Genomic DNA, 26,228 nt, shown 5'->3' on the forward strand with positions numbered 1-26,228 from the left:
CTATCAAACAGTAACTGGTGAGGAATACATCTATAAAGTGTTTAAATGTTTGCAAAAGAGCTAATTACAATCATTACTTAAAGAATAAGATTAGTAGTTGGTTCTAGTATACAGATATGCATGAAGACTTAACAGCGGTGATGACACATCGGGTTAATTTACCTCCAACCAAGCCAACATGGAGCACATGATGAAGTCCCATTCACTCTCTGCCAAAGGAGATGAGCAGTATTTCAGAAACAGGGAAAGGAATCGGATTATTTCTATATTTACACCTAGTATCTCTGGACTTACTTCTGATAGATTACTGTGATAAAGACAAAAAAACAAAAAAACATGGAAGAATGATAAGGACATTCAATTAAACTATTTTATTTTAAATCTGATATACTTATGAAAGGTTGGCTTAAATGTTTACTATCCTATTACTGTACAAAAATGTGACTATAAGATACACAATCTGGATACACATTGTAATGGGGGAAGGAGACACAGTATAAAATATCACCTACCAACTGAAAAGAAAAATATCTTCATGATCTTTCTTCCAGGATATTAGAATTTTTAATATACCATGTAATAGCTCCCCATCATCTATGCTTCTGGTTTGCAGGCAAGAATTGAAAATGGCAAGATGTCCAAAACCTCCTAAAGTAAAATTCAAAATGAAAATTAAAATGCACACACATACACACCCCCATCTATCTATACATACTGCCTTAAACCAAAGTCTTGTCTTACAGATGCAGAAATTATTGCTTTGTTTCTCTGAAAAAACTGGTTTTTGATAAAAAATAGGGATGATCATTCTCTTAGACCATGCTAACGTTGAGAGAAAAAGCATTCTTTTCTTTCTTCGATATGAAACTTGAAATGAGGAAAAGCAATTCTAGTGCAAATCATGTAAGCACTGTAATTACTATAAAGAGAAAATGCAAGAAAAATCAATCACTCTTTAGAATGGCAAAATACCAACTCATTCTTATATTGTTAAATTGTGTGCAACAGACCAAAAAAAAAAAAAAGAAAATGAAAACTCAGAAAAAAAATTGTATTGCTACTATAAAAAAAAGAAAGTCTATTTTGAGATAGGTCAAAAACCTCCAAAAATGTCCTGGTTAAGAATTCTAAAAAGGGCTTACATGAAAGAGTCAAGAAATAAGTGTGTAAGCTCCACAGGGGAGAAACCCTTTCTCCATACCAAGCACCTAACACAGAACAGGGAGTGGGGGTGGGGATGGAGGTACAGGTGGAGTGAGTAAATGATATTGTGCTTTACACTAACCTGTGCTGGGTTTTTTTTTGTTTTGTTTTTTATTCTGGGTTTCTTAAGTATAGGATTCACTCAGTATACCCACCTCTCAAATAAAAACAAACATACAAAAAACATGGAGTGTAAAGTTAAATAAAGATGGGAAACAGAGTATGTCGTTCCATAATTCATACATTCACTCAACAGGCATGTACTATGTCTGGAAAGCTCTCATAGGCTCACCCCTCTTTAGAATCCCTGGTTCCTTCTTATCCTTCAACACTCAGCTTCAGTATTGCCTCCACTCTATGTAACTCCCACATATATGAAATACAGCCCTCTGCATTTCTCTGTTCTTAATTATCATGTGTTTGTTGCCTTTACAGCACTAATGTTTGTTACTTATTTATTGTTATCTCCTCAACAGAAAGTAAGCTCCACGAAGGAACCTCGTCCGTTTTACTTATCACTGTATACTTCCTCCTAGTACAATGCCTGAGATACAGACATTTATTTTGACTGACTAAATGAAGATGAATAAATAATGAATACCAGGTACCTTGTCAGATGCTGGGGAAAGATGAACAAAATCCAGTCCCTGAAGGGACTCATCCAGCAGTACTAGCAGACTTAAAAACAAATTACAATATAATGTGGACAAAGAATGGGAGCCTAGAAAAGGAAACAACTATCTCCATCTAGGTTGTGTCAGAAGAGGCTTCTCAGGGGCGCCTGGGTGGCTCAGTTGGTTGGGCATGTGACTCTTGGTTTTGGCTCAGGTCCTGAACTCATGGCTCGTGTGATCAAGCCCTGAGTTGGGTTCCACATTCAGCCGGAGTCTGCTTGGATATTCTCTCCCTCTGTCCCTTCCCCCACTCACTCGCTCTCTGAAATAAATGAATCAATCTGAAGGAAGGAAGGAAGGAAGGGCTTCTCAAAGCTGGCATTTGAACCGGGATTTATCAAAAGATAAACAAGTCTGCGAGAGTAGCAAAGGGGCACTCTAGCTAAGGCACAAAGTGGTAAAAAAGTGTAGAATAGGAGAGACATCACCAAGATGGCAACATAGGTTGTTCTTAGCTTTGCTCCCGCTCACAAGAAAAATAACTAACAATTATTCAAGAACAAGACATCACTGAGACTCCTACAGGGGTCAGGCTGAAATACCCCCTACATCACTGAGATCAAGACAGACGCATTAGGAAGGTAAGAGAAGCAGCTATCCACTGACTGCACTGTCCCTCCCCAGGACAGTGCAGCACCATGTGGAGAGGTCTCCCCTAAGACTCTGGTTCCTTCAGTAGGAAAAGAGCACCCAGGGGGGAAACCAGCACACACACACCCATTATTGTGAGTCCCTTTGTGGGAGCTCCTACTCTGATCTCACAGCACTAGGACTGCTGGGAAATTTGCAGGGCTCAGCCACTGGGACTCTGACTTTGACAAAGAATGGATGAAGCACTTGTAACAACCAGCACACGGATCTTGGCAGACCAAGTTCATACCTGCAGTGCCCAGCATAATCCCAACCAGTGGCTTTGCTTATCTGCAGAACCAAGCCAGGGGCACACTGACCAGTGAACATAGCAGGGTGCAGATCTGCCTGATTCTGATTCTTAAAGGAGGAGTTCTGACAGCCCTAAAGCCCAGTGGTATTACCACTCCCAGGTAAGGAGCTGAGCCACAGCTCCCCCCTCCCCAACCCCCCCAACACACACTGTGGAGCATCTTCCACCCCATCAGACCAGAAGGGCTGGAGACAATCCCTGAAAGCTGTGTGGCCCCATGGCACTCAAGCCAAGAGGTGGCTGAGTGGGACTGATCACCCCAGAGCAAAGCCATGCATTGGGGCTTCCCCGGCTCCACACGGGCAGAGTGATTAATTCACAGATAAAGCTGAGGGTCACTCCTGGCCCCTCCTCCTCCCACCCAGGCAAGGGAGCTGAGACATAGACCCACACATTGTGGAGAGTCTTCCAGCCCATCCAACCAAAAGGGCTCACAAAAATTCCTGAAAGCTCTACAGCACAGCAGCACTACAACCGAGGTGGGTGGGCACAGCTGATAGTCTGCAGACCAAAACCAGTGGCCCTGTTCAGTCAAGGAACTTGGGATGCACTTCTGCTTGAGTTTAGACAATATAGAGCTTTACTGGCTTTAGACCTCTTTCTGCCACTGTGCCCAGGCAGGAAATCTAATTTGTAGCCCCACTCATCATCGAATACAACCTTTAGCTAGTCTGACCAGGGAACCTAAATAACCAGAGCACACAGGAAGCTCCACAGCCCATCCAACAGCCCTGTGTCCAGCGGCACTTGAATGGTGAGCACAACCCGTGGCTTCCCCCATCTGCGGAGCATCACCTGACAAGGGAATTCTGTGCACACTCTTGCCAATTCAGGTCCCCAAACAATGAGCTGTATAGATTCTGGAATCTATCTTGTTGCCCTGGCAGGGCAGAGAAGCTAATTCATAGCCCAATCCACTGATGAATATAGTACCCAGTCCTAACTATCTAGTGAGTCTGACCAGAGAATCCAGGCAACTGCAGCACCAAGCTAGCAGTCTTCTCCAAATGTTAGCCTCCCCCTGACCCCACCAGCCCTGCTTCCTCAGAGCTCAGCTTTGCCCAAAAACAGACTGTAATAGCAGGCCCTACTTGCACAAGGACATTACCAGCAGACACACCTAAAAACCCAAACTGAGCTGACTGGTAAAGAACTATCTCTGCAAAACAAACCTATAAATTATTAGTGTTTGGAAGAGGAGCATAATCGAATGTGCAGATACCAACGTAAGGAATAAAGGATCACAAATAATCAGATAAATATGACACCCAAAGGAAACTAGTAAAGCTCTAATAACAGATCCTAAAGACATGAAAACCTATAAACTGTCAAAGAATTCAGAATAATTCTCTTAAAAGAAGTTTAGCAAACTCAAAGAAAAGAAGCTAAACAAAATTAGGAACAATGCATGAACAAAATGCAAAGTTTGATTAAGAAAACTGCGACCATCAAAAAAAACAAACAAATTCTGGAGTTGAAAAATACAGTAACTGAACTGAATTCAACCATTTCAAAAGTAGACTCAACGATGCAGAAGAATCAGAGACCTTGAGGATAGGACACCGGAGCAAAAAGAAAAAAGAAGAAAGCCTATGGGAATTATGGAACACAATAAAAAAAAATTCACATTATGGTAATTCCAGAAAGAGAAACTAACAGAAAGTATATTTAAAACAATAATGGCTGAAAACTTCCCGAACCTGTAGAGAGAAATGGACATCCAGATACATAAGGATAATTATTTGTGAATAAAGTGAATGTGAATAAGGCTACACTGAGTCATAATTAAATTGTCAAAAGTCAAAGACAAAGAATTTTAAGAGCAGTACAAGCAGTAAGTTATATACATGGGAACCTCCATAAGAGTATCAGCAAATTTCTCAACAGAAACTTTTCAGGCCAGGAGAGAATGGGACAAAAACTTTCCTGGGCAAAACAAAAGCTAAGGGAGTTCATTACCACCAGACCTGCCTTACAGAAAATGCTAAAGGGAGTTCTTTGAGTGGAAATAAAAGAATACTAGTTAGCTACATAAAAACATAAAAAGATATTGTAAATCTCATTGGTAATGGTAAATATATAGGCATAGTTGGATTCTGGAATATGATAGTAGTGGTACATAATTCATTTACAACTCTAGTTTAAAGTTTTTAAAAAATATAGTAAAATTAGGGGCACCTGGGAGGCTCAGTCAGTTAAGCCTCCGACTCTTGATTTTGGCTCAGGTCATGACCTCAGGGTCATGAGATCAAGCCCCACACTGGGCTCTGTGCTGAGCATGGTGCCTCCTTTAAGATTCTCTCTCTCCCTTTCTCTCTGCCCCTACCCTGCCGCTCATGGGCATATGTGCATTCACTTTCTCTCTTTCTAAAAATAAAGAAATAAAAAATATATTTTCTTAATATAGTAAAAATACAGGGTGCCTGGGTGACTCAGTCGGTTGGGCGTCTGACTTTTGGTTTCGGCTTGAGTCATGGTCTCATGGGTAGTGGGACTGAGCCCCGCATCAAACTCTGAGCTCAGCAGGGAGTCTGCTTAGTATTCTCTCCCCCTGCCCCTCCTCCCACGTGTATGCTTACTCTAAAATAAAATTTAAAAACCTAAAAAAAAAATTAGTAAAAATAACCATAACTACAAAAATCTGCTATTGGTTATATAATGTTAAAAAAATGTAAACTGCAACAACAATGGTAAATGAGCAGTGACTCCAATTTAAAGTCACCGGCTGCATTAGCCCCTAACAAGAGAATCAGCTTGTTCTTTGAAGCCAGCCATTGACTTCTTCCTCTAGCTACGAAAATCTTAAATGGCATCTTTCAGCAGAAGGCTGTTTCATCTACACTGAAAACTTGCCATTAGTGTAGTCACTTTCATTAATTACCTTAGCCAGATCTTCTGGATAACTTGCTATAGCTTCTGTGCAGCACTGACTGCTACACCTTGCACTGTTATGTTATAGAGATGGCTTCTTTCCTTAAACCTCATGAGTCAACCTCTCCTAGCTTCAAACTTTTCTTCTGAAGCTTCTTTACCTCGTTTAGCCTTCTTAGAACTGAAAAAAGTTAGGACCTAAAGGGAATGTTATAGCTAGTTTGATCTTCTATCCAAACCACTAAAACTTCTCCACATCAGTAGCTTGGCTGTTTTTCTTTCTTATCATTTATGTGTTCAATGGAGAACACTTTTCATTTCCTCAAGAACTTTTCCTTTGCATTCACAACTTAGCTGTCTGGTGTGACAGGCTTAGCTTTCAGAACTATCTTCATTTTCAACATGACTTTCTCACTAAGCTTAATCATTTCTAGCCTTTGATTTAAAATGTGAGACATGTGACTCTTCCTTTCACTTGAAAACACAGAGGTCATTGTAGGATTATTAATTGGCCTGCACTAGGCAAGCCCAAGGAAAGGGAGACAGACAGGGGGATGGCCAGTTGGTAGAACAGTCAGAACACACCACAACTTATCAATTAAGTTAGCTAACTTACATGGGCATAGCCTATGGCACCCCTAAACAATTACAACAGTAATATCAAAGATCACTGCTCACATATCACCAGAAAAAAATACAATACTGAAAAAGTTTGCAAGAATTACCAAAATATAAAAACATGAAGTAAACAAGTGCTGTTGGAAAAATGGCGCTGACAAACTTGCTTGATACAGAATTGCCATAAATTTTCAATTTATTAAAAAGAAAAAAACATAGTATCTGCAAAATGCAACAAAGCAAAATGCAATAAAATGAGATGTGTCTTTACGTAGACAAAACAGACTTTAAAAATGGTAAAAAGAGACAAAGATGGTTATAATATAATGATAAAAGTTCAATATATCAAAAAGATATTACAAGTGTAAATATTTATACATCCAACATTGGAGCAAATATATATTTAAGTATATATATATAAAGCAAAAACTAACAGAGTTAAAAGGAGAAATAGTAATACAGTAATAGTTGGAGACTTTTAACTGCACTTTTAACAATGAAGATAGATTATTCAAAGAATCAGTAAGTAACCAGTGGACTTAAACATACTATAGATCAAATGGACCTAACAGATATAAACAGAAGAAAACATACTCCTATATCCTAACTAATATATATGTATTTACTTGTAACAAAATTACAGCTTATATTTCTATGTTGATAATATTTAGAACATTTATGCTTCCATTCTAACCAACAACAGCACAATACACATTCTTCTCAAGCGCATAAGGACCACTTTCTAAGATAAACCATAGACTGGACCACAAAACAATATTAGCAAATTCAAAAAAACTGAAATCATATCAAATACTTTCTCTGACCACAATGGCATGAAACTGGAAATCAATAACAAGAGGAAAACTTAAAAATTCATATGGATATTAACACTCTCCTAAACAACCAATGGATCAAAGAAATTAAAGGGGAACTAAAACTTTTTTGAGATAAACAAAAATGGACACAACATACCAGAACTTGTGGGATGCAGCAAATGCAGTTCTAACAGGGAAGTTCATAGCAATAAATGCCTACATTAAGAAGCAAAAAAGATCTCCAAATAAACTACCTACCTCTTTGCCTTAAGGAACTAGCAAAAGAACAAAATGAACCCAAAGTCAGCAGAAGAAAGAAAAAAATAAAGATTAGAGCAGAAATAAATGAAACAGTGAACAGAAAAATAGTAAGATTAAACAAACTAAGAGCTGGTTTTTGAAGAAACAAAACCAACAAACCCTTAGCTAGGCTAACCAAGGGAATAAAAAAAGAGAAAGGACTCATACCAACAAAATTGAAAATGAAAAGGGAGACATTACAACTGGTATCACAGTAATTCAAAGGATCATAAGAGGCTACTGTTGAAAAACTATATGCCAACAAACTGGACAACCTAGAAGAAGCAGAAAAACTCTTAGAAACATACAACTTACCAATACTGAATCAGGAAGAAACAAAATCTGAATAGACCAATTACTAACAAGGAAACTGAATCACTAATGAAAAATCTCCTAATGAAGAAAAGCCCAGGGCCAGATGGCTTGACTGGTGAATTTCACCAAATATTTAAAAAGGAATCAACACTAATCTTTCTTAAACTCTTCCAAAAAACTGAAGAGGAGGGAACACTCCCAAACTGTTTTTACCAGGCCAGCGTTATCCTGGTACCAAAACCAGAAAAAGACAAAAAGACACTACTAGAAAAGAAAACTATAGGCAAATGCCCTGAAGAATATAGATGAAAAATTCTCGATAAAATACTAGCAAACTGAATACAGCAGTACATTAAAAGGATCATTCACGATGAGTGGTGGGATTTATCCCTGGAATGCAAAGATGGCTCAATAAATGCAAATCAGTGTGATACCTCACATTAATAAAATGAAAGAAGAGAATCATATGATCATCTCAGTACACACAGAGAAAAGCATTTGACAAAATTCAACGTCCATTCATAATGAAAACTTTTAACAGATTAGGTGTAGAAATAACATACTGCACTATAATAAAGGCCATAAATGACAAGCCCACAGCTAACATCATACTCAATGCTGAAAGGCTGAAAGCTTCTCCTCTAAGATTAGGAACAAGACAACAATGCCTGCTCTCATCACTCCTGTTCAACATAGTACTAGAAGTCCTAGCTAAAACAACCGAGCAAGAAAGAGAAATAAAAGGTACTAGAACTGGAAAGGAGGAAGTAAAATTGTCTCTTTACAATGACATGATATAATATATAGAAAATCCTAAAGACTCAAACAAAAAAAGTATTAGATCAGTGAATTCAGTCAAGTTGCAGGATACAAAATTAACATACAAAAATCAGTAACATTTTCATACAACAGCACCACATTTTCTGGAAAAAAAAAAATTCCCTATCCCATTTACAATAGCATCAAAAATAAAACACTTAGGAATAAACTTAAGAAAATGACATGATATAATATATAGAAAATCCTAAAGACTCAAACAAAAAAAGTATTAGATCAGTGAATTCAGTCAAGTTGCAAGATACAAAATTAACATACAAAACATAAAAAAATCAGTAACATTTCTATACAATAGCAACAAATTTTCTGGAAAAAAAAATCCATCCCATTTTACAATAGCATCAAAAACAAAATACTTAGGAATTTAAGAAAATGAAAGATCTCCACATTGAAAACTACAAGACATTAATGAAAGACATCAAAGACACAAATAAATAGAAAGGTATTCCATGTTTGTGGACTGGAAGAATTAATATTGTTAAAATATCAATACTACCAAAAGCCATCCATAGATTCAATGCAATCCCTATTCAAGATTCCACTGGCATTTTTTACAGAAGTAGAAAAAACACTCTTAAAACGTATATAGAACCACAAAAGACCCTGAATAGCCAAAGAAATCCTGCGAAAGAAGAACAAAGCAGGAGGCATCACACTTCTGATGTCATGCTATACAATAAAGCTATTATAGTCATCAAGACAGTATAATAGGTCATAAAAACAAACAGACCAATGAAACAGAATTGAGAGCCCAAAATATGATCAACTAATATTTGACAAGGTATTCAAGAATACTAAATAGAGAAAGACAGTCTCTTCAATAAATGATGCTGGGATAATTGGCTATTCACATGTAAAATAATAAAACTGGCCCCATATCTTACATCACTTGCAAAAATTAACTCAAAAGCAATTAAAGATTTAAATATATAAAACTATGAAATTCCTAGAGGAAAACACAGGAATGAAGCTCTTGACATGCACCCTGGTAATTAATTTTTGGATATGACTCCTACAGTACAAGTAAAATAAAAAATAAACAAGTGGGACTACATCAGACTAAAAAGTTTCTGCACAGCAAAATAAATCATCAACAAAGTGAAAAGACAACCTACAGAATAGGAAAAATATTTGCAAACCATATATCCAATAAGGGATTAATATCCAAAATATATAAAGAACTCATACAACTTAATAGCAAAAAACCAAATAGCCCAATTTAAAAAAGGGCAAAGGGCCTGAATACACATTTTTCCAAAGAAAATATTCCTAAGGCCAACAGATATATAAAATGATGCTCAACATCACTAGTCATTAGGGAAATGAAAATTAAAACTATAATGAGGTATTATCTCACACTTATCAGAAGGGCCATCAAAAAAGATAAGATATAACAAATTCTGGCATGGCTGTGAAGAAAATGGAACCCTCGTGCCCTGTCGGTGGGACTGTAAAATGGCACAGCCACTACGGGAAACAGTATGGATGTCCTCAAAAAATTAAAAATAGAACTACTGTATGATCCAGTAATTCCATTTCTGAGAATACAAACCTCAAATAATGTGGAGTTTAGGGGCACCAACCCCCCAACCCATGCACTTGAAAATCTGCATATAACTTCTGACTCCCCACAAACTTCACTCTAACAGCCTACTGTTGACTGGAAGCCTTACCAATTACACTTATAATAAAGTAAGCTAGAAAAAAGAAAATGTCAAGAAAATCATAAGGGGGACGCCTGGGTGGCTCAGTCGGTTAAGCGTCTGCCTTCGGCTCAGGTCATGATCCCAGGGTCCTGGGATTGAGTCCCGCATTGGGCTCCTTGCTCAGCAGGGGGACTGCTTCTCCCTCTGCCTGCCTCTGTCTCTCTCTCTCTGATAAATAAATAAAATCTTAAAAAAAAAAAAAAAATTTAAAGAAAATCATAAGGAAAATACATTTATAGTACTGTATTTATTGAAAAAAATCTGCATATAAGGGGACCCACACAATTCAAACCCATGTTGTTCAAAGGTCAATGTATAGCCAAAGGAAACAAAAACATTAACTCCAAAAGATATCTGCACCCCCATGTTCATAGCAATATTATTTATAATAGCCAAGACATGGAAACAACCCAAGTGTCTATCAATGAATGAAATGGAAAAGAAGTTGTGGTATATACATAGAATGGAGTACTATTCACAGCCATAAAAGAAAGGATATCCTACCATTTGTGACAACATGGATGGACCTTGAAGACATTATGCTAAAGTGAAATAAGTCAAAGACAAATACTGTATAATCTCACTCATACGTGGAACCAAACCAAACCAATACCAAATCAAACCCAAACTCACAGAAAAAGAGATTAGACTGTGGTTACCAGAAGGGAGGATGGGGGAGGGCGGGGCTTGGAGGAAGGATTACAGTCACAAGCTTCCAGTTATAAGATAAATAAGTACTAAGGATGTAATGTACAACATGATGACTACGCTAACACTACTATATAAAAATAGGAAAGCTGGTAAAAGTTAATCCTGAGTTCTCATCAGGAGGAATTTTTTTCCTTTTGCTTTTCTTTTTATTGCATCTACATGAGAATATGGATGTGAGCTGCACCTATCGTGGTAATCACCTCACAATATATATATAAATCAAACCATCGTGTTGTACACCTGAAACTTATACAGTGATGTATGTCAATAATTTTTCAATAAAACTGAAAAAAAAGTATATAATGTTCAAAAATCATGAAGATTTAGCATTGCCTGGTCCAGGATGGAAGCAAAAAGTAAAACTGGAGAGATCAGTTGCAGTAAGATTGTAAAATGTCCAACAGGCCAAACTAAGGACTTGGGTTTTTATCCTTAGGTAAAAGGAAACTGAGGAATAAAGAAAAAAAATGTATAATGTATTTAACGTCCTTTAAAGGCAGAGGAATAATTTTTTTTTAATCTTCCTGGCAAAATAGAATAGGCTGAGCTCAAGTGTAATCAGAAACAATAGATTTTCTAACAACTATATACTAAAAACTATTTGTTAGCTAATTCTATTTCATTACTTTGGTTGAAAGAGCAAAATTACTTGTCAAATCTCAAAAACATTCCTCCTCCTGTAGAGCCTCCACACAGCTAGGAACCCGTGGTCTGTATGACTGCACACAGCTGTGTGACACCGCAGCCTTGTCTCCTGCCCCTTCTTTCCCTTGGTCATCCTTCAGTTATAATGCGTCCTGGAGAAACCACCTGCACTCCCATTAGGTCCTCCTCTCCTCTATGCACAGCCAGTTCAACTGCATCCCCATTCCAAAACTGCAAATCCCTGCCTGATCCTATAGTCTAACTCTGTCAGTGAACAAAACTATAAAGCTTAATGCCACAATAATTTATTTTTGACATCGGCTGGCTTTGGGTGCCATAGGGTAATTCTTCTTGACAAATGTTTGTTGATAGGCGTATTCTTCTTCCACTACTTCAAACTTTCACTATCCTTCTTAAAATTTGCAATCCAGTTTCTACTCACTAAATGATCTAGCTCAAAGAGATGCAAAGCTTATTAGTAAGGAACACATCAAGTTCCCTACCCTCTTTATTCACATCTGCATCCATCCTACATCTCTCCGAACTCCTCTCAGATGAGGAGTAACCTACACGAGGTTAGTATCTTCTAAGTAGATTCCATCCCTCTCATCTCCTCAGTGGGAGCTATCACCAGTTTCTCTATCTTCTACTCCTCCTCCTTCTCCCCTGCAACACCAATTTTCCCTCTGACCTTAAATTCATCTCTGGCTCTCACTTTTCTACATCCCTTTTCACCGAACACTTAGAACAAACTATCTGCCTCCATTTTCTCACCACTCTTCATTCCAATAATGCTAGTTAATGGACACTTTTCAGTCCTGAAATTTATTTGACCTTCTGTGATATTTAACACAGGGGATGAATACTACCTAAAACTCCTCTGCTTTTATCTTTAGTCCTTATTCTCAACTCTCCCCCACCCACATACCCCTTGTATCTATGTACTGGCGTTCCCTTGATATTCTTCTCACTCTTCACTCTGCCTGGACAAGCTTATGCTCATTTACAGATTATACTACTACCTACATAACATGGGCTTGGAAAGTAGTATTTCCATCCAGTCGATAGACAATCTCCATTTGAGTAATAACCCATAGCCACCTTAATTTAACATTGGCTCCCTGTATACCCCTTGCCTACTTCCTCCTAACCTTCAAGTCTCCTTTAAAGGTTCTCTATAAAGCCTATTGGTATTTTCTTCTACGCAATTCAGAAATAGAATCACAGAGCCACACCAACTCTATTTCCGTAATCTCTTTCATTTCCTACTTCTCTCTTCCATCTATGCCTTGATTTAAGCTCTGTTTATCTCTCATTAAGATTATTCCAGGGGCATTTGGGTGGCTCAGTCAATTAAGCGTCCAACTCTTTGATTTCAGCTCAGGTCATGATCTCAGGGTTGGGAGACTGAGTACTGCCATCATGGAGCCTGCTTAAGATTCTCTGCCCCTCCCCCCCCCAAAAAATAAATAAAGTAAAAATTTTTAAAAATAAAGACATTCCAATAGCTTCCTATCTGTCTTCTACCCCCAATCCCTCTTCCCTCATATCCACCCTTCAGTTATCAAAATATCTTTCCTTTTTTTTTTTTAAAGATTTTATTTATTTATTTGACAGAGAGATAGAGAGAGAGCACAAGTAGGCAAAGAAGCAGGCAGATGGAGAGGGAGAAGCAGGCTCCCCTCAGAGCAGGGAGCCCGATGCGAGACTCGATCCCAGGACCCTGGGATCATGACCTGAGCCGAAGGCAGCCGCCCAACTGACTGAGCCACCCAGGCGCCCCTCAAAATATCTTTCTAATGAGACAGTCTTACAACTCTCCTACCTAATTTGAGCCAATAGCTCCTTACTGCCTACCTCTTAAAGTCCAAATTCCTTAACCTACATAAGGCCTTTCCCCTACCCTTTCTCAAAATCCAGCTACCTGTGCATCTTACACCCTTTGTCCCCAACCTTCTACTTTAAATGCCAGCCAAACTGAACTCTCCACACTCTTTCATGTTGTCTGTCCCCAACTATATCCATATGCCCATCCCCAACTATAGCCATATGGAAAAATATCCTTCATCACCCAGTTAAATTTTTCTTGTGAAATCACCATTGATGCCTCAAAGCAGAGTAGGGAAACTCCTTTTCTGCTGCTCTGACACACAGGACATGTTTCTGATACATCGGTTATCACGATATAACTCTATGCCTGTCCTCTCTACCAAAGGAACTGCCAAAGAGCCATGTTCAGAAAGTGTTTATTAATAAACAAATGAACTAATAAGAGTACAGAGTGTCCAAAAAGGTTTAAAATACAACAAAAATTATTCTCGGTTACCTCTAGATGTTCAGTCATTGGTTGACTAGGGAGAAATTAAGCATAGCTAAAAATGCTATGGATGGAAATAAATAATGAAAGGACAGTTGAGGTTTTAATCTTCCCTTAAGGCTGTAGCATTTCTGTACTACAAAATGGTAACAGTCACTCTCCAACGACACTCATCCTATTGACTGCCAACTTGTTATGTAGCAAAAGTATAAACTAGGAATAAATCAGCTGCAATTCAATTTATCTCTGCTAGATTTGGATTTAGATATTAAGAACCACTTCTTTTATCTCAAGCAATAATTAAAGTAAAGAAATACTTATTATCAAGCACTAACCATTAGTACTGCAAAGATCTTCCTTAGTCCAGGCCAAAAGGGGAGGTATACATTGAGCAATGAATTCTTTCTTGTCTTCTTTTGACAAAAACGGACACAGACTTTGAATGGTATGCATATTACCTTCCGTTAGTGGGAAAAAACTGTTTAAAGAAAAGGAAAAGTATGAATTATATTTATCCTAAACATGCAGTGGTTTCAGAAAATTCCTTCAGAATATTCAAAAAGACTAATAATGCCACTATATAAAATACCTATAGAAAAAAAAGGAAACAATGAAGAGATTGAGAGTTGCTGGTTCTGGATGATGAAAGGCTTCTAGTTTTTAACATAAGCATATATAACGTCACCACCATGTATAATTTTTAAAAATTATACAACAATATATGATGATTATGTTCTCTTTAAGAGTCAACTGATTCATTTAAACAGTACTAGTTGTGTCCTTTCTACGAATTGATATTCACAGATGTCATATATATACTTGAATTTTATGTTTATGTATTTATGTTTTTATTATTAGTTTATGTGTTTATGTATTTTCATAATGAGATCACTTTAAATATACTACTGTATTACTTTCCACTTACATTTTAGACCTTTCTACGTCAGAACATATGGATATAAATTACTTTCTATTTTAAAACTCCATAACTAAATTAAGAAAAAAAGAAAAATATTCCATACTATCATAATTTAACTATTCCCCTATTAGTGGGCATTGACGTTTTTCCCCAAATTTTGCTCTTACAAATAAAGTTGCAATAAATGTCTGGGAGCAAGGTATTATTCTGCATATGTGCAAATATAATACTATTTAAGCTAGATTCCTAGAAGTAGAATTACAAGAGCAAAGGATATGAATGTATTACATTTTGATAATTTCAAATTGCTTTCCTAAAAAGCACAATTTACACTTTCACCAAAAATGGACAAGTGTGACTGCACACTTAATGAATCTTCTTAGTTTCTAGAAAGATGGCAGATAAAATGTGCTTCTTTTAATTTGTATTTCTATCATTATTACTATGACAAATTCTTTCATTTTTCATTTTATAAATGAAATGACTACTGAACATTTCGTCTATGAATTACTTGTTAAAGTCCTTGACACATTTTTTAATTTGGATGGTTTTACTGATTAATAGAAGCTATTATGGATATTAAGTTTTTAATTTGTAAAAGTTTTCTCCCATTTCGTCACTTGTCTTTTAACCATTATTTACTGCATTTTTGTCATACAGAAGTTTTCTTTTTCTAAAAATTTTTAATTATGGGTAAAATACACATTAATTTAGCAAATTAACTATTTTAAGTGTACAGTTCAGTAGTGTTAAGTACATTCACACTGCTGTGTAAACCAATCTCTGGAAGTCTTTTCATTTCACAAAACTGGAACTCTACCCATTAAACAAGAACTCCCCATTTCCTCTCTCCTCAGGTCTTCACAACCACCATTCCACCTTCTGTCTCTATGAATTTGACTACTCTAAGTATCTCATATAAGCGGAATCATATAATATTTGTCATTTATGCCTGGTTTATTCCACTTAGCATAATGTCCTCAAGGCTTATCCATGTTATAACATGTGTCAGAATTTCCTTCCTTTTAAAAGCTGAATAATATTCCATTGTATGTGTATACCACATTTTTTGATTATCCATTCATTTATTGATGGGCCCTTACGTTGCTAGAAGTTTTCATTTTCACAAAATGAAATATCTATCATTTCTTTTACAGATTCTGAGTTTTTGTGCTTTGCTTAAGATCTTCCTCATAACAAGATTATATAGAGACTCTTATTTTCCCTTGATACTTTTATACAGATCTGTTTTACATTTTACATTTACATTTAGCTTTCATCTGGACTTCATTCTGGTGTATAACGTAAGAGAGGGGCACCTTGCTATTTTTTTCAAACATATCCGGTTTTCCTAACATCATGTATTATTGACTCATGCCTCTAATTTGACAGTTTCAAAAACTAAATCCTCATATCTGCATGGATTAGTTTTTGGATTCTATATCTTGATCCACTGATTTGTCTATTCACCAATTTAATACTGCTTAATTATTATATTGACAAGGCAAGTCCTTTCCACTTTTCTCTTTCAGAGATTTCCTACTGATTCTTTTTCTGCCCCCCTACCAACTCTTGAGCATTCTTCCTTGAAAGGCAGTTTGTCAAGTTTTTCAAAAAACATTGCTGGAATTTTGATTGAGATTACACTGCAATTAGATTGACACAACCATTTTTACAATTTATCTTCCCACCTTCTTTTGTAATCTTTACTAAAGTTTTATACTGTGGTTTTTTTTTGTTGTTAAATTATAGGTATAGTTTTGTTGTCATTTTGAATAGAATCTTTTTTCCTATGCCATTTTTAATATTGTTTGTTTGTTTATTTGGCAGAGAGACAGAGAAAGATAGCGAGAGCAGAAACACAAGCCAGGGGAGTGGGAGAGGGAGAAGCAGTCTTCTATTATTTACTTATTTGACAGAGAGACAGAGAGCGAGAGCAGAAACACAAGCAGGGGGAGTGGGAGAGGGAGAAGCAGGCTTCCCGCCGAGCAGGGAGCCTGATGAGGGGCTCTATCCCAGGACTCTGGGATCATGACCTGAGTTGAAGGCAGATGTCTAACGACTGAGCCACCCAGGCGTCCTATGCCATTTTTAATTATTACTACTGAATAAAAAAGTTTTTGATTTTCTGTCAAGTGTAAATCCATCATTAGTAATTAGTTCTAATACTTCTCTAGTTAATTCCCTATTACTTTTATAATCAGAAAAAAAATTATGCTAAATAAAAAAGCCAATGTCTAAAGATCATATGCTATATGATTTCATTTATATAACTTTCCTAAATGATAAAGAGAACAGATTGCTTGTTGCTGGAGATGAAAATGGGAGGAAGAGAGGTGGCCCTGGTTAAAAAAGGGTAACACAAGGGATCCTTACAATAAAGCTGTTCTGTCTCTTGGTCTGTGGTAGTGGTCAGACATGTGAATTACATAGAACACACACACAAACAAATGAGTACACGTAAACTTAGTCAATGGATGGTATCGATGCCATTTTCCTGGTTGTGAAATTGTATTAAAGTTATGCAAAATGGTACCACTGAGGGAAACTGAATGAAGGGTATATGGAATCTCTTTGTATCATTTCTTACAATTGCATGTAAATCTATAACTACTTCAAAATAATAACTAATAAAACATTTCTAAATACGAAAAAATAGAAATTTAGTTTACAATTCTACTGTACCAGAACATATACATATCATTTCAGAATTCTTGGTAAATCAGAAAATTCGAAATGCCTCTTGGTAAATTTCAACTAAGTGTTTGAGTGTTCAGCTTCTCTAATATGACCAACTCCAGATCTCTAGTATGTCCAACCCCATAATCTATTTCTTTGTCTTAAGAACACATTTATCACATTTCTATAGTATTTTTCAACAGGATGATCCTTATTAAAGAGAAGAGTAAGTAACTTTTCCTATCACTTCCAAATAGCAAATAAAGTAATAGAAGAAAGATGTTAGGGAGGAGAAAAAGAAAGATTTCTACCAAAGAGATTTCTGGGGAAAAGAGAGCAAGTTAACAAAATGCTTTTTAAACCAAGTATAAAATTCCATAACAAAATATTATAAAGTTAAAAATACTTATAAAATAAGGTGTGTCCCGACCCTAAAACAACTGAAATTCTTTTAAAGTCTTTAATTCTCTCAGGGTGCCTCGGTGGCTCAGCTGAGGGGCTCCTGAGTGGCTCAGTTGGTTAAGCCTCTGCTTTCGGCTCAGGTCCTGGGATCAAGCCCCACGTCAGGCCCCCTGCTCAGCAGGGAGTCTGCTTCTCCCTCTCCCTCTATGTGTGCTCGCTCACTCTCTCTCCCCCCACCAAATAAATAAAATCTTAAAAAAAAGTCTTTAATACTCATTTCCTCATTTCTTAAACCTTGTTTCCTGATTGATTAGAGATTATTCATTAGTTGGGGTTGCCAAAGTGACCAAATACAACAAAGTACAAACATTTTAAATCAGAATACCCTTCTTTTCTCCTGTAATGCCGTTTTACTTCATCAGATGAAACACTTTGGGAAAGGATCAACTTAGCAATAATTAGAGACCAAAGGGTGCCATTTTCCATGGATCTAAAAAAAGAAAAAGAAAAAATCCATTTTCAAAATGTTTAAGATTTTTAAAGACTGTTTGCCTGATTCCTTTTACAGAATTAAATAAATCACCTTGTGAGGGTATTAATTCACATAGGGATTTTGCCCCCAAACAACTGCCATTACTGAATGGACTGGAGGCTTAGCTTCCAACACTCCTGGTACTGAGCTCTCATCCCCAAACCCTGCAAATCCCAATAGGGGAGATTAGCCTTGAGGACCAGAGACTGCAGCTGGGAAAGGACATATTCCACAGGACACCAAGCCTGGTTAATGCTGAAGAACCAAGGAGGTATTAATATCAGCCGGGGAAAGTTCTGAGTGTTAAGTATGTGGACTGAGATTGCAGCGAAAGATGTACTCAGCCTGGGGCCCCTGATACCACAGAGCATACTCAAAACACTATTGGCTAGTGAGAAAAAGACAGAAGCAGTTCAACACAGTAATTTCAACAGGCTAAATACGTAACTGCTATAACCTGTATGACTGCTGTCATACCTACTTCCTCAACTAGGCGAGAGGGTTCTGTGGTTATAATCTTTTTTTAAAAAAATATTTTATTTATTTATTTGAGAGAGACAGAGATAGTGAGAGCACGAGCAGGAAGGAGGGGGAGAAGGAGACTCCCCACTGAGCAGGGAGTCTGATGCGGGGCTCCATCCCAGGACCCTGGGATCATGACCTGAGCCGAAGGCAGATGCTTAACCAACTAAGCCACCCAGGCGCCCCTGTGGTTATATTGTTAAGACACATCTGTAACAACATGCAAAGTAAAAGCTTAGATTTGAGAGTAGTGGAAGGATGGATCACAGATGACAAAACAACTTCTATAAGGTTTCTATTTCTTTCATTGTCATCTGTCCCATTCTTGAATGTATTTATGGATTTAAGAACGTAAGCAAAGTTCAAATATCTCCCCAGATGAGTAAATCGAGGACTTAGAATCCACAAAGTATTTATCATTAAGAATTGGGTTTAATTTAGGGGCACCTAGGTGGCTCAGTCGGTGAAGAACCTGCCTTCGTTGGGCTCTGGTCATGATCCCGGGATCCTGGGATCCATCCTGGAATCCTGGGATCCATCCTGGAATCAGGCTCTCCGCTCAGTGGAGAGTCTGCTTCTCCCTCTCCCTCTGCCCCTCCCCCTGCTCGTGCTTTCTCACTCTGTCTCAAATAATACATATTAAAAAAAAAAAGAAAAAGAATTGGGTTTAATTTAGACCAACCCTCTGACTGAAAGATTAGCACAATGTGAGCTTACATTTTACAGAAACAAAGCCAAAAATGAGTAAAATAATCATATAAAAATGGATGTTGAAAGGGATTCTTACCTGTTAAATAACAGCTGTAAAAGGCCAGAAGTATTACCAAGTCCACGTAAGTTATCATACGTAATATTCATCTTTTGAAGCATTTCACAAAATCCAGTTAGGAAAATAGGTGGATTGTCTAATTCCTCATACCACTGCAGTGAATAGAGCAGTTCTGCAACTATAGAATGGACGACACATCATCAAGTGTATTCTGTGAAGAGGTCTTCTATCACTTTCACTTCTGTGCCCCATTTTCTAATACTGCTATGCCCACCAGTCTCAAAATATCTATGAACTGATTTTCAAATCTGCTTTGAGATGTTCCATGATAATGAAACCTGAAAACATTTGATACAAAATAAGACTCTTCTCCCAAATCTTACTTGGTTCCTTTTCTGATGAGTTAAGAATGCAACTAGCCTAAGTTACCAGAAATACCGGAAGAATCTTCCTACTATTTTTGCCTCAAGTGGTAACAAGTTACTTACAGGACAAACCACTAATGGACCCAACACCTGAAATGAGAAGTTCAAGCCAATGTTAAGGAATGGGAAATACCATGATATAGTAAACAGGGCGTGGACTTCGGTGACAGACTGGTCTGGATTCAAATGAGCTGTACATACAGTTATCAATTAGAGTACGAAAATCTGCCTCAGGGAGTGCTGTGAGAATTCAATGACCAGTACCTATCACAAAACCTAGCACATCATAGTAGATTTTAATACATAATTAGTCACAACACTCTCTTATAAAGCCACGTATGGATTTTGGAGTCAGAAGACCTGAGACCTGGTTCCAAATCTAATCCTATCCCTTCCAAGCTAAGTAACTTTAATCAAGTCAAGATAAGAAAACAACAAGGTGAGGAAAACAACAATAATAATATCTGATAGGGTTGATAAGAAGATTAAATACATAATGTTGTCAGTTTGTAATTAGTAACACAATTAACAAAAACAAATATTACAAAGATCATTACTCCAATTTCCAGTTTTGTTTTTGGACAGATTCACTCTATGGGCAATGTAAACTGCAGACTAATCTCCTTGCCCTTAACTGCCTGTGGAGCTGCTAGTCAGAAGAGGGGTTCCAGCTTTCTTCCCCAGGGCATATGTTCTCTTCTACTACTAACTATTCTACAGCTGAAGGCTTACAAACAAGACTGACAGAGAAATTATGCAAATCCTCTGTACCTTTAATACCATTTTGTATAGGTCACTCTGCTTCCTACAATTCTACACCATTTCCTAGAATGGGAGAATTTTTTGTTTGAATTTTTACTAGTCTTTTTGTTCAGGTAAACTGTTAACCTGCCACAGGGTATTTAATGTATGTGTGTGTGTGTGTGTGTGTGTATACATACATCCCTCTGAACACAAAGGTTTGGTGGTTCAAAAACTGAAAATTCAGAATCCTTGATGAAACGTTAGACTCACTTAACCATTTTCTTTAAGGATATATGCCATAGGATCTACCTGTATCAATGTCTTGCCAGCTTAAGTAACGGATCTTATACCAAATTCTGCTCTATTGCTAATAAGATTATAGCAAGATTTCAGTATGTTTCCATCCAATTTGCAATTTACCATTCACCACTCAAGTAACTTCAAGTTTCTCATCACTAAAACAGCTAATAGGAATGGAAGATTCTTATCGAAATTGCAGGTTAATCAAAATTCTTTCAAAATTATAATTATTTCAAAACATTTCTATTATATCTGAATGCTCATATATACTTACTTATTTTCTCAAGCTCATTATTTTCTAGGACTATTTCCTTTTTCAGTGCAACTAATATCATTTTGCTCAATAATGCTGAAGTACACAAATGGCTGGGAAGTTTCTTTGTATCTTGTTCTTTAAAATCTGTTTTGAAACACTCATAATTCAAACTCAATCTTCCTTCTAAAAGAGGTCTGTGCAACCACTGTAAAAAGAATACATTAAATTATATACAAAATCATTAGATATTCTAAATTATTTACTACCTATGCAGTTAAGACAGGGAACAAAAATGAAATTATTAGAATATCTTCAAAATGTTATTAGAATAACTTCAAAAATGAAGTTATTACTAGTTTATTAGTAAAATCACAGAAGCCTAGAAGTTTGGGTTTTACTTTAAGAAATTATCAACATGTGTATTTAAGACTCCTTCAGGACAAAACTAGGTCTAATTCACCTTGTACCATGGCAACTGCCATTGTCTTACAAACAACAAACATACAATATATGAGCATTCAGAGATGTAAAGGCAAAGCAATATACTCATTTCATTTACCTTTTTTCTCCCCAGAAAAAAAAACAGAAGATAGTCATTTTGTTTACTTTTTTCTTCCCCAGAATAAAATAAAAATGTTTAAGATTGCACAAAGTCCAAAGTTCAGAATAAGATAAGCACTGTCCAATCTCAAACATACCTGCATAGGAAGAGACTGTCTCATCTTTTCCCATTCACCGTTGCTTGGCATTACACTTCCAATATACACTCCCAGAAGATTAGTATCTTCACTTTCTAGAAGCGTATTTAACAAGTCATCAACAGCAGACAAGAGGACTTGAAGACTGAAAATAATGCAAACAACGTAACTATTACAGTTATGCTATGACTAACTTAACACCCCGGTACACATTAAATACCCTGTGGCAGGTTAACAATTTACCTGAACAAAAAGACTAGTAAAAATGAAGCTAAGCAACTCCTCTACCCTATATCCAAAATACACACAGCCAAATTGTGGATTTAATCCAACATTTATGATCTGAAATTGAGTGCTGCTTCTATCTCAGAATGAATGGAACTTGACCTATTTCAGATCAGATATTTCTGAAATACAGCTACCTTATTGTATGAAAAAAACCATGACGTTCAGCAAAATATATGACCCAACCCTAACAGCCTCTGGATGCATTCTCTTGGTTTTCACTTTTACATATGGATTTAGGCATGAGGTATGAAATATATTTGCAATTCAACACCTTTAAGCAGTGGCTACCTGGCCCCCAAAATAAACAATGAAGAATAATCACTATGTGTGGTGGCCATGAGGGGTCATGGTTATAATCCACACCAGCCCACAAGACACAGGATGGCACCACCATCACATCACTGAGCATAAATTAGGAGTCCAGCAGATATGCTAAGACAAATCACTCTTCATTTAATGGAATTTAAATGAATGATCATTAAAACAAATTCCTTTTGGAAAAATCTTTTTGTCTGGATCTTCTCTTCGAGTCCTATAGATTTCTTATATAACAAATCATTTTCCATAGTCATTCACACTAATCATGGGCTCTTATTTAAAGACAGTGATCAGGTATTAAAGACAGAGCAAATGAGCATAAAAAATGTTACCTTCTGATATCCAAAGATGAAGACTGAACTTGGTTCTTCAGCCACAGAGCAGACAAACATAGGAAGGTACTCTGTTTATATGTATTGCCAGTTTGGTGGATCAATAAATTCACACCACAGAGCCAAGTATTTTTCAGTTTACAGATAAGAAAGTCTAAAATCAAGATGTCAACAGTAATTTGTAATCCCTATGAAGCAACTATAATCAGTACAAAATGTCTGAAATAACTCAATGTAGACTTAAGATTTTTAAGATACTGCTAAAAAAGGAGAACATAAAATTTTGCCAAAACAAAATAATGGTCATAAATGTGCAATAATACAAGCTAGCTCATGCCATGTAAATACAAACATGTTAAGATTTTTAAAGTTAGCTTTCTTCTGCTCTGAATTTATTTATAAGAGCACTGTCCTTTTGGAGATGTGAAAAATATTATACCTTTTCCAAATAGAGAAGTTAGTATAAAAGGGAGGAAGGGTATCAATACTAGTATTTTTTAACATTCCTTTCAAAATTAAGTCTTGATTAATACATAAGGCAATATAGTCCTTAAAAAGGCAATCTCAATTTCATTTCGATATATACCAACAGTGAGGAAGAGAAGGAGATATTAATTACCCGCTCCCCCTTCCCCCCGTTAATGAATGTGGAGATTGAGGCATCAAGAAATTAAGCAACTTGCCAAACCACAACCACTGAGTGAAGGGGTTAAGATTCCAACTCATCTATCATGGCCCCTTCTAAAACTGTGTCATTGGTATCAAGAAAGAATTTAGACATAATGTCTACAGACATCTTTAACTTGGTTTCTAAAGCTCAAAGTGTTTAAGATTTGTAGCCCTTTACTCAAAATGCCTTCAACTTTCAAGTACATTATGATTCATTTAATAAAGCCTGGGCACTTACACTATGAAGGTCAGAGCCGGAGATTCCCAACAAAACATTTGAGCAGTAAGCTATTACCTGGCAAATGTGTTTTTTCTTTGCTCTGAGCACATAACTGAAAGAGAGTTAATAATAAGTCTTCAGATGATGGCATTAGCAAACATCCTTTTGCTGAGTTGAAATAGTTATAGGCCACATCACAGATAAAAGACACTGACGAGTCATTATTTTCAGCTTCTGACAATTCCTTTGCTTTGGATAAAGTTTCATGAAGTTTAACGATAATTCTTTCAACATATACTTCTCCAATCAAGTAATCTAGAGAAAAAAAGTTCACAGAGACAAAAAATTTTAAAAATATTAACAGTGTGTTTTTTATTACCTTACTTCGGGTCAACAACCACTTAAATCTTTCTGTGTATTAAAAAAAAATGTAGTAGACAAAAGAAAATTATATCAATAAATCAATCTGATCTCTCACACATAAAAGCCCTAATGTAAAAAAACAATTTTAAAGTAAAAAAAAAAAGCAATGCTCTATAAAATTAGTGAACAGCTTTGCTATTCAAAACCCTTTAGAATATAAAACTAAAAATATTACAATGTCTTCCAAGTCATGCTAAAAAGATTAACAAACATTTAGGGTGCTTATAAGATTAAAATATCTGAATGAACTCTTGTTATTCTTAATCAATTACATGCAAACTTTGCAATATGGAATCCCCCCCAAAAGCAAAAGATTTTTTTCCTACTAAAAAACAAAAGCCATATTTTTGCCTACCATTTTTAATGTGTTGGGATAATACCAAGCTTAGAAGAGCCCATCTTTCTGAGAAGTAAGATTCAGAAGGTACTGAGGATTCCAAGTCCTTATTACAAAGATGATCTGCCAAGGTTACCAATTTCTCTCCAATGATTTCTCCTTTTAGCCAAGGAGTTACTAAAGCATGTTTATCTGAACTAGAACATGCCTAAAACCATAAAATCAAAGCAAAGATTAGAAGCAAGATCAAAAAGTATATCTACCTAAAATATTACTTGTACCATATTACCTCCCTTCATCATCATGGCCCCAACACTACCCCCACTCTTCCTCAAGTTCTAAGAAGGCTGGTATTGTCCCTGTTCCCCACTAAGCCTTGCTTATGTACACTTCCATGCTTTACTCACGCTATCTTCCCAACCACAAATACTTCCCCTCTTCTTTACTTATCAAAATCCCATCCATTCTCTCAGAATTGTTACAAAGCCCACCTGCTTTACGAAATCTTCCCCATCCACTCCAGTCCATACTCATCACTGCTTTTCTCTGAATTTCTAAAGCACTTACTGGATTGTATTATTATTTATAATGTTTCATCTGTGTATGTCTTGTTTCCAATGGGATTGTAAGTTCCTTGAGAGTAGAGACTGTCTTAAACTTCTTTGATACCTGCTATCAACACTGCAGATATGTTCAATGAATAATGAATGGATGAACTTTGAAGACAGATTTTAAAATGCTCTATATTTTAAATTTTTGTTCATTAATTTTACTAAAATTAAAGAACAACCATTATTTAATAGTTGTAAGTTACTTCAATATGAACAATGGGCCTTATTATTTCCCTTAATTCTCTGCAATAGTAACTGAGGCCAGATATCTAACAGCAACTGGTTTATTTTCATGGAGTGGGGAAGCAAGGAAAAAAAAAACTGTAAATCCACCCCCAAAAGCATGCTGATCCATGTTTCCAGAGCTTCTTTTGCTTTAGGGCTGACAAGAAAGGAATTTGCAACTTGGTTCATTTCAAAGCAATCTGGAAAAAAAAAAAAAATCCAAGTGCGGATTGGGTGGTGCCTAAAAAACTGTTTATCCTCTTATTTAAGAAACTGTAGGTAACCAGGACTTTTATTTTAGCCCAAGCTTTACCACTATTCTGGCTTTATGACCTTGGACAAATCTCTTAACCAACCTGGGCCTCTTTCCTCATTTTAGAAAAGATTAACCTAGAAAATCTCAAAAGTCCTTTTCTGGTTACAAAATTCAGGTTTGTTTTTAAAGAAGCTGACTTTATAACTCTGATCATAAAGTATAAAGTTGCATAAAAACAAGAAAAACTAGAGTCTATATAGCTATAATATTGGCTTTCCTAACACAGTTTACTAAATAAAACTGATCTATTTTAAAGAATCCAGGAAATAAACTTCTAAATGTCTCTCA

At 36.4% G+C, this 26,228-nt stretch overlaps 1 protein-coding gene across 3 annotated transcripts in view; it reads right to left on the reverse strand.

Annotated features, from left to right (window-relative positions):
* Positions 1-26,228, reverse strand: part of LTN1 (listerin E3 ubiquitin protein ligase 1) — a 64,441-nt gene that overhangs the window by 17,613 nt on the left and 20,600 nt on the right. For 2 of the 3 annotated variants that reach the window (XM_035017542.1, XM_035017543.1), the window contains exons 12-21: positions 24,807-24,996; positions 24,104-24,343; positions 23,140-23,293; positions 22,202-22,346; positions 21,522-21,708; positions 19,797-19,956; positions 18,341-18,445; positions 14,291-14,433; positions 513-648; positions 163-307 (exon numbers count right to left, since the gene is read on the reverse strand). In XM_035017542.1, the coding sequence (XP_034873433.1) occupies positions 163-307; positions 513-648; positions 14,291-14,433; positions 18,341-18,445; positions 19,797-19,956; positions 21,522-21,708; positions 22,202-22,346; positions 23,140-23,293; positions 24,104-24,343; positions 24,807-24,996 (1,605 nt within the window). The remainder of the gene's footprint in view (positions 1-162; positions 308-512; positions 649-14,290; positions 14,434-18,340; positions 18,446-19,796; positions 19,957-21,521; positions 21,709-22,201; positions 22,347-23,139; positions 23,294-24,103; positions 24,344-24,806; positions 24,997-26,228) is intronic. The other variant, XM_035017544.1, reaches the window with a different exon arrangement.

Source organism: Mirounga leonina, unplaced genomic scaffold (assembly GCF_011800145.1).
Source record: "Mirounga leonina isolate KUSES-001 unplaced genomic scaffold, KU_Mleo_1.0 Mir_172, whole genome shotgun sequence".
Lineage (NCBI taxonomy): Eukaryota > Metazoa > Chordata > Mammalia > Carnivora > Phocidae > Mirounga > Mirounga leonina.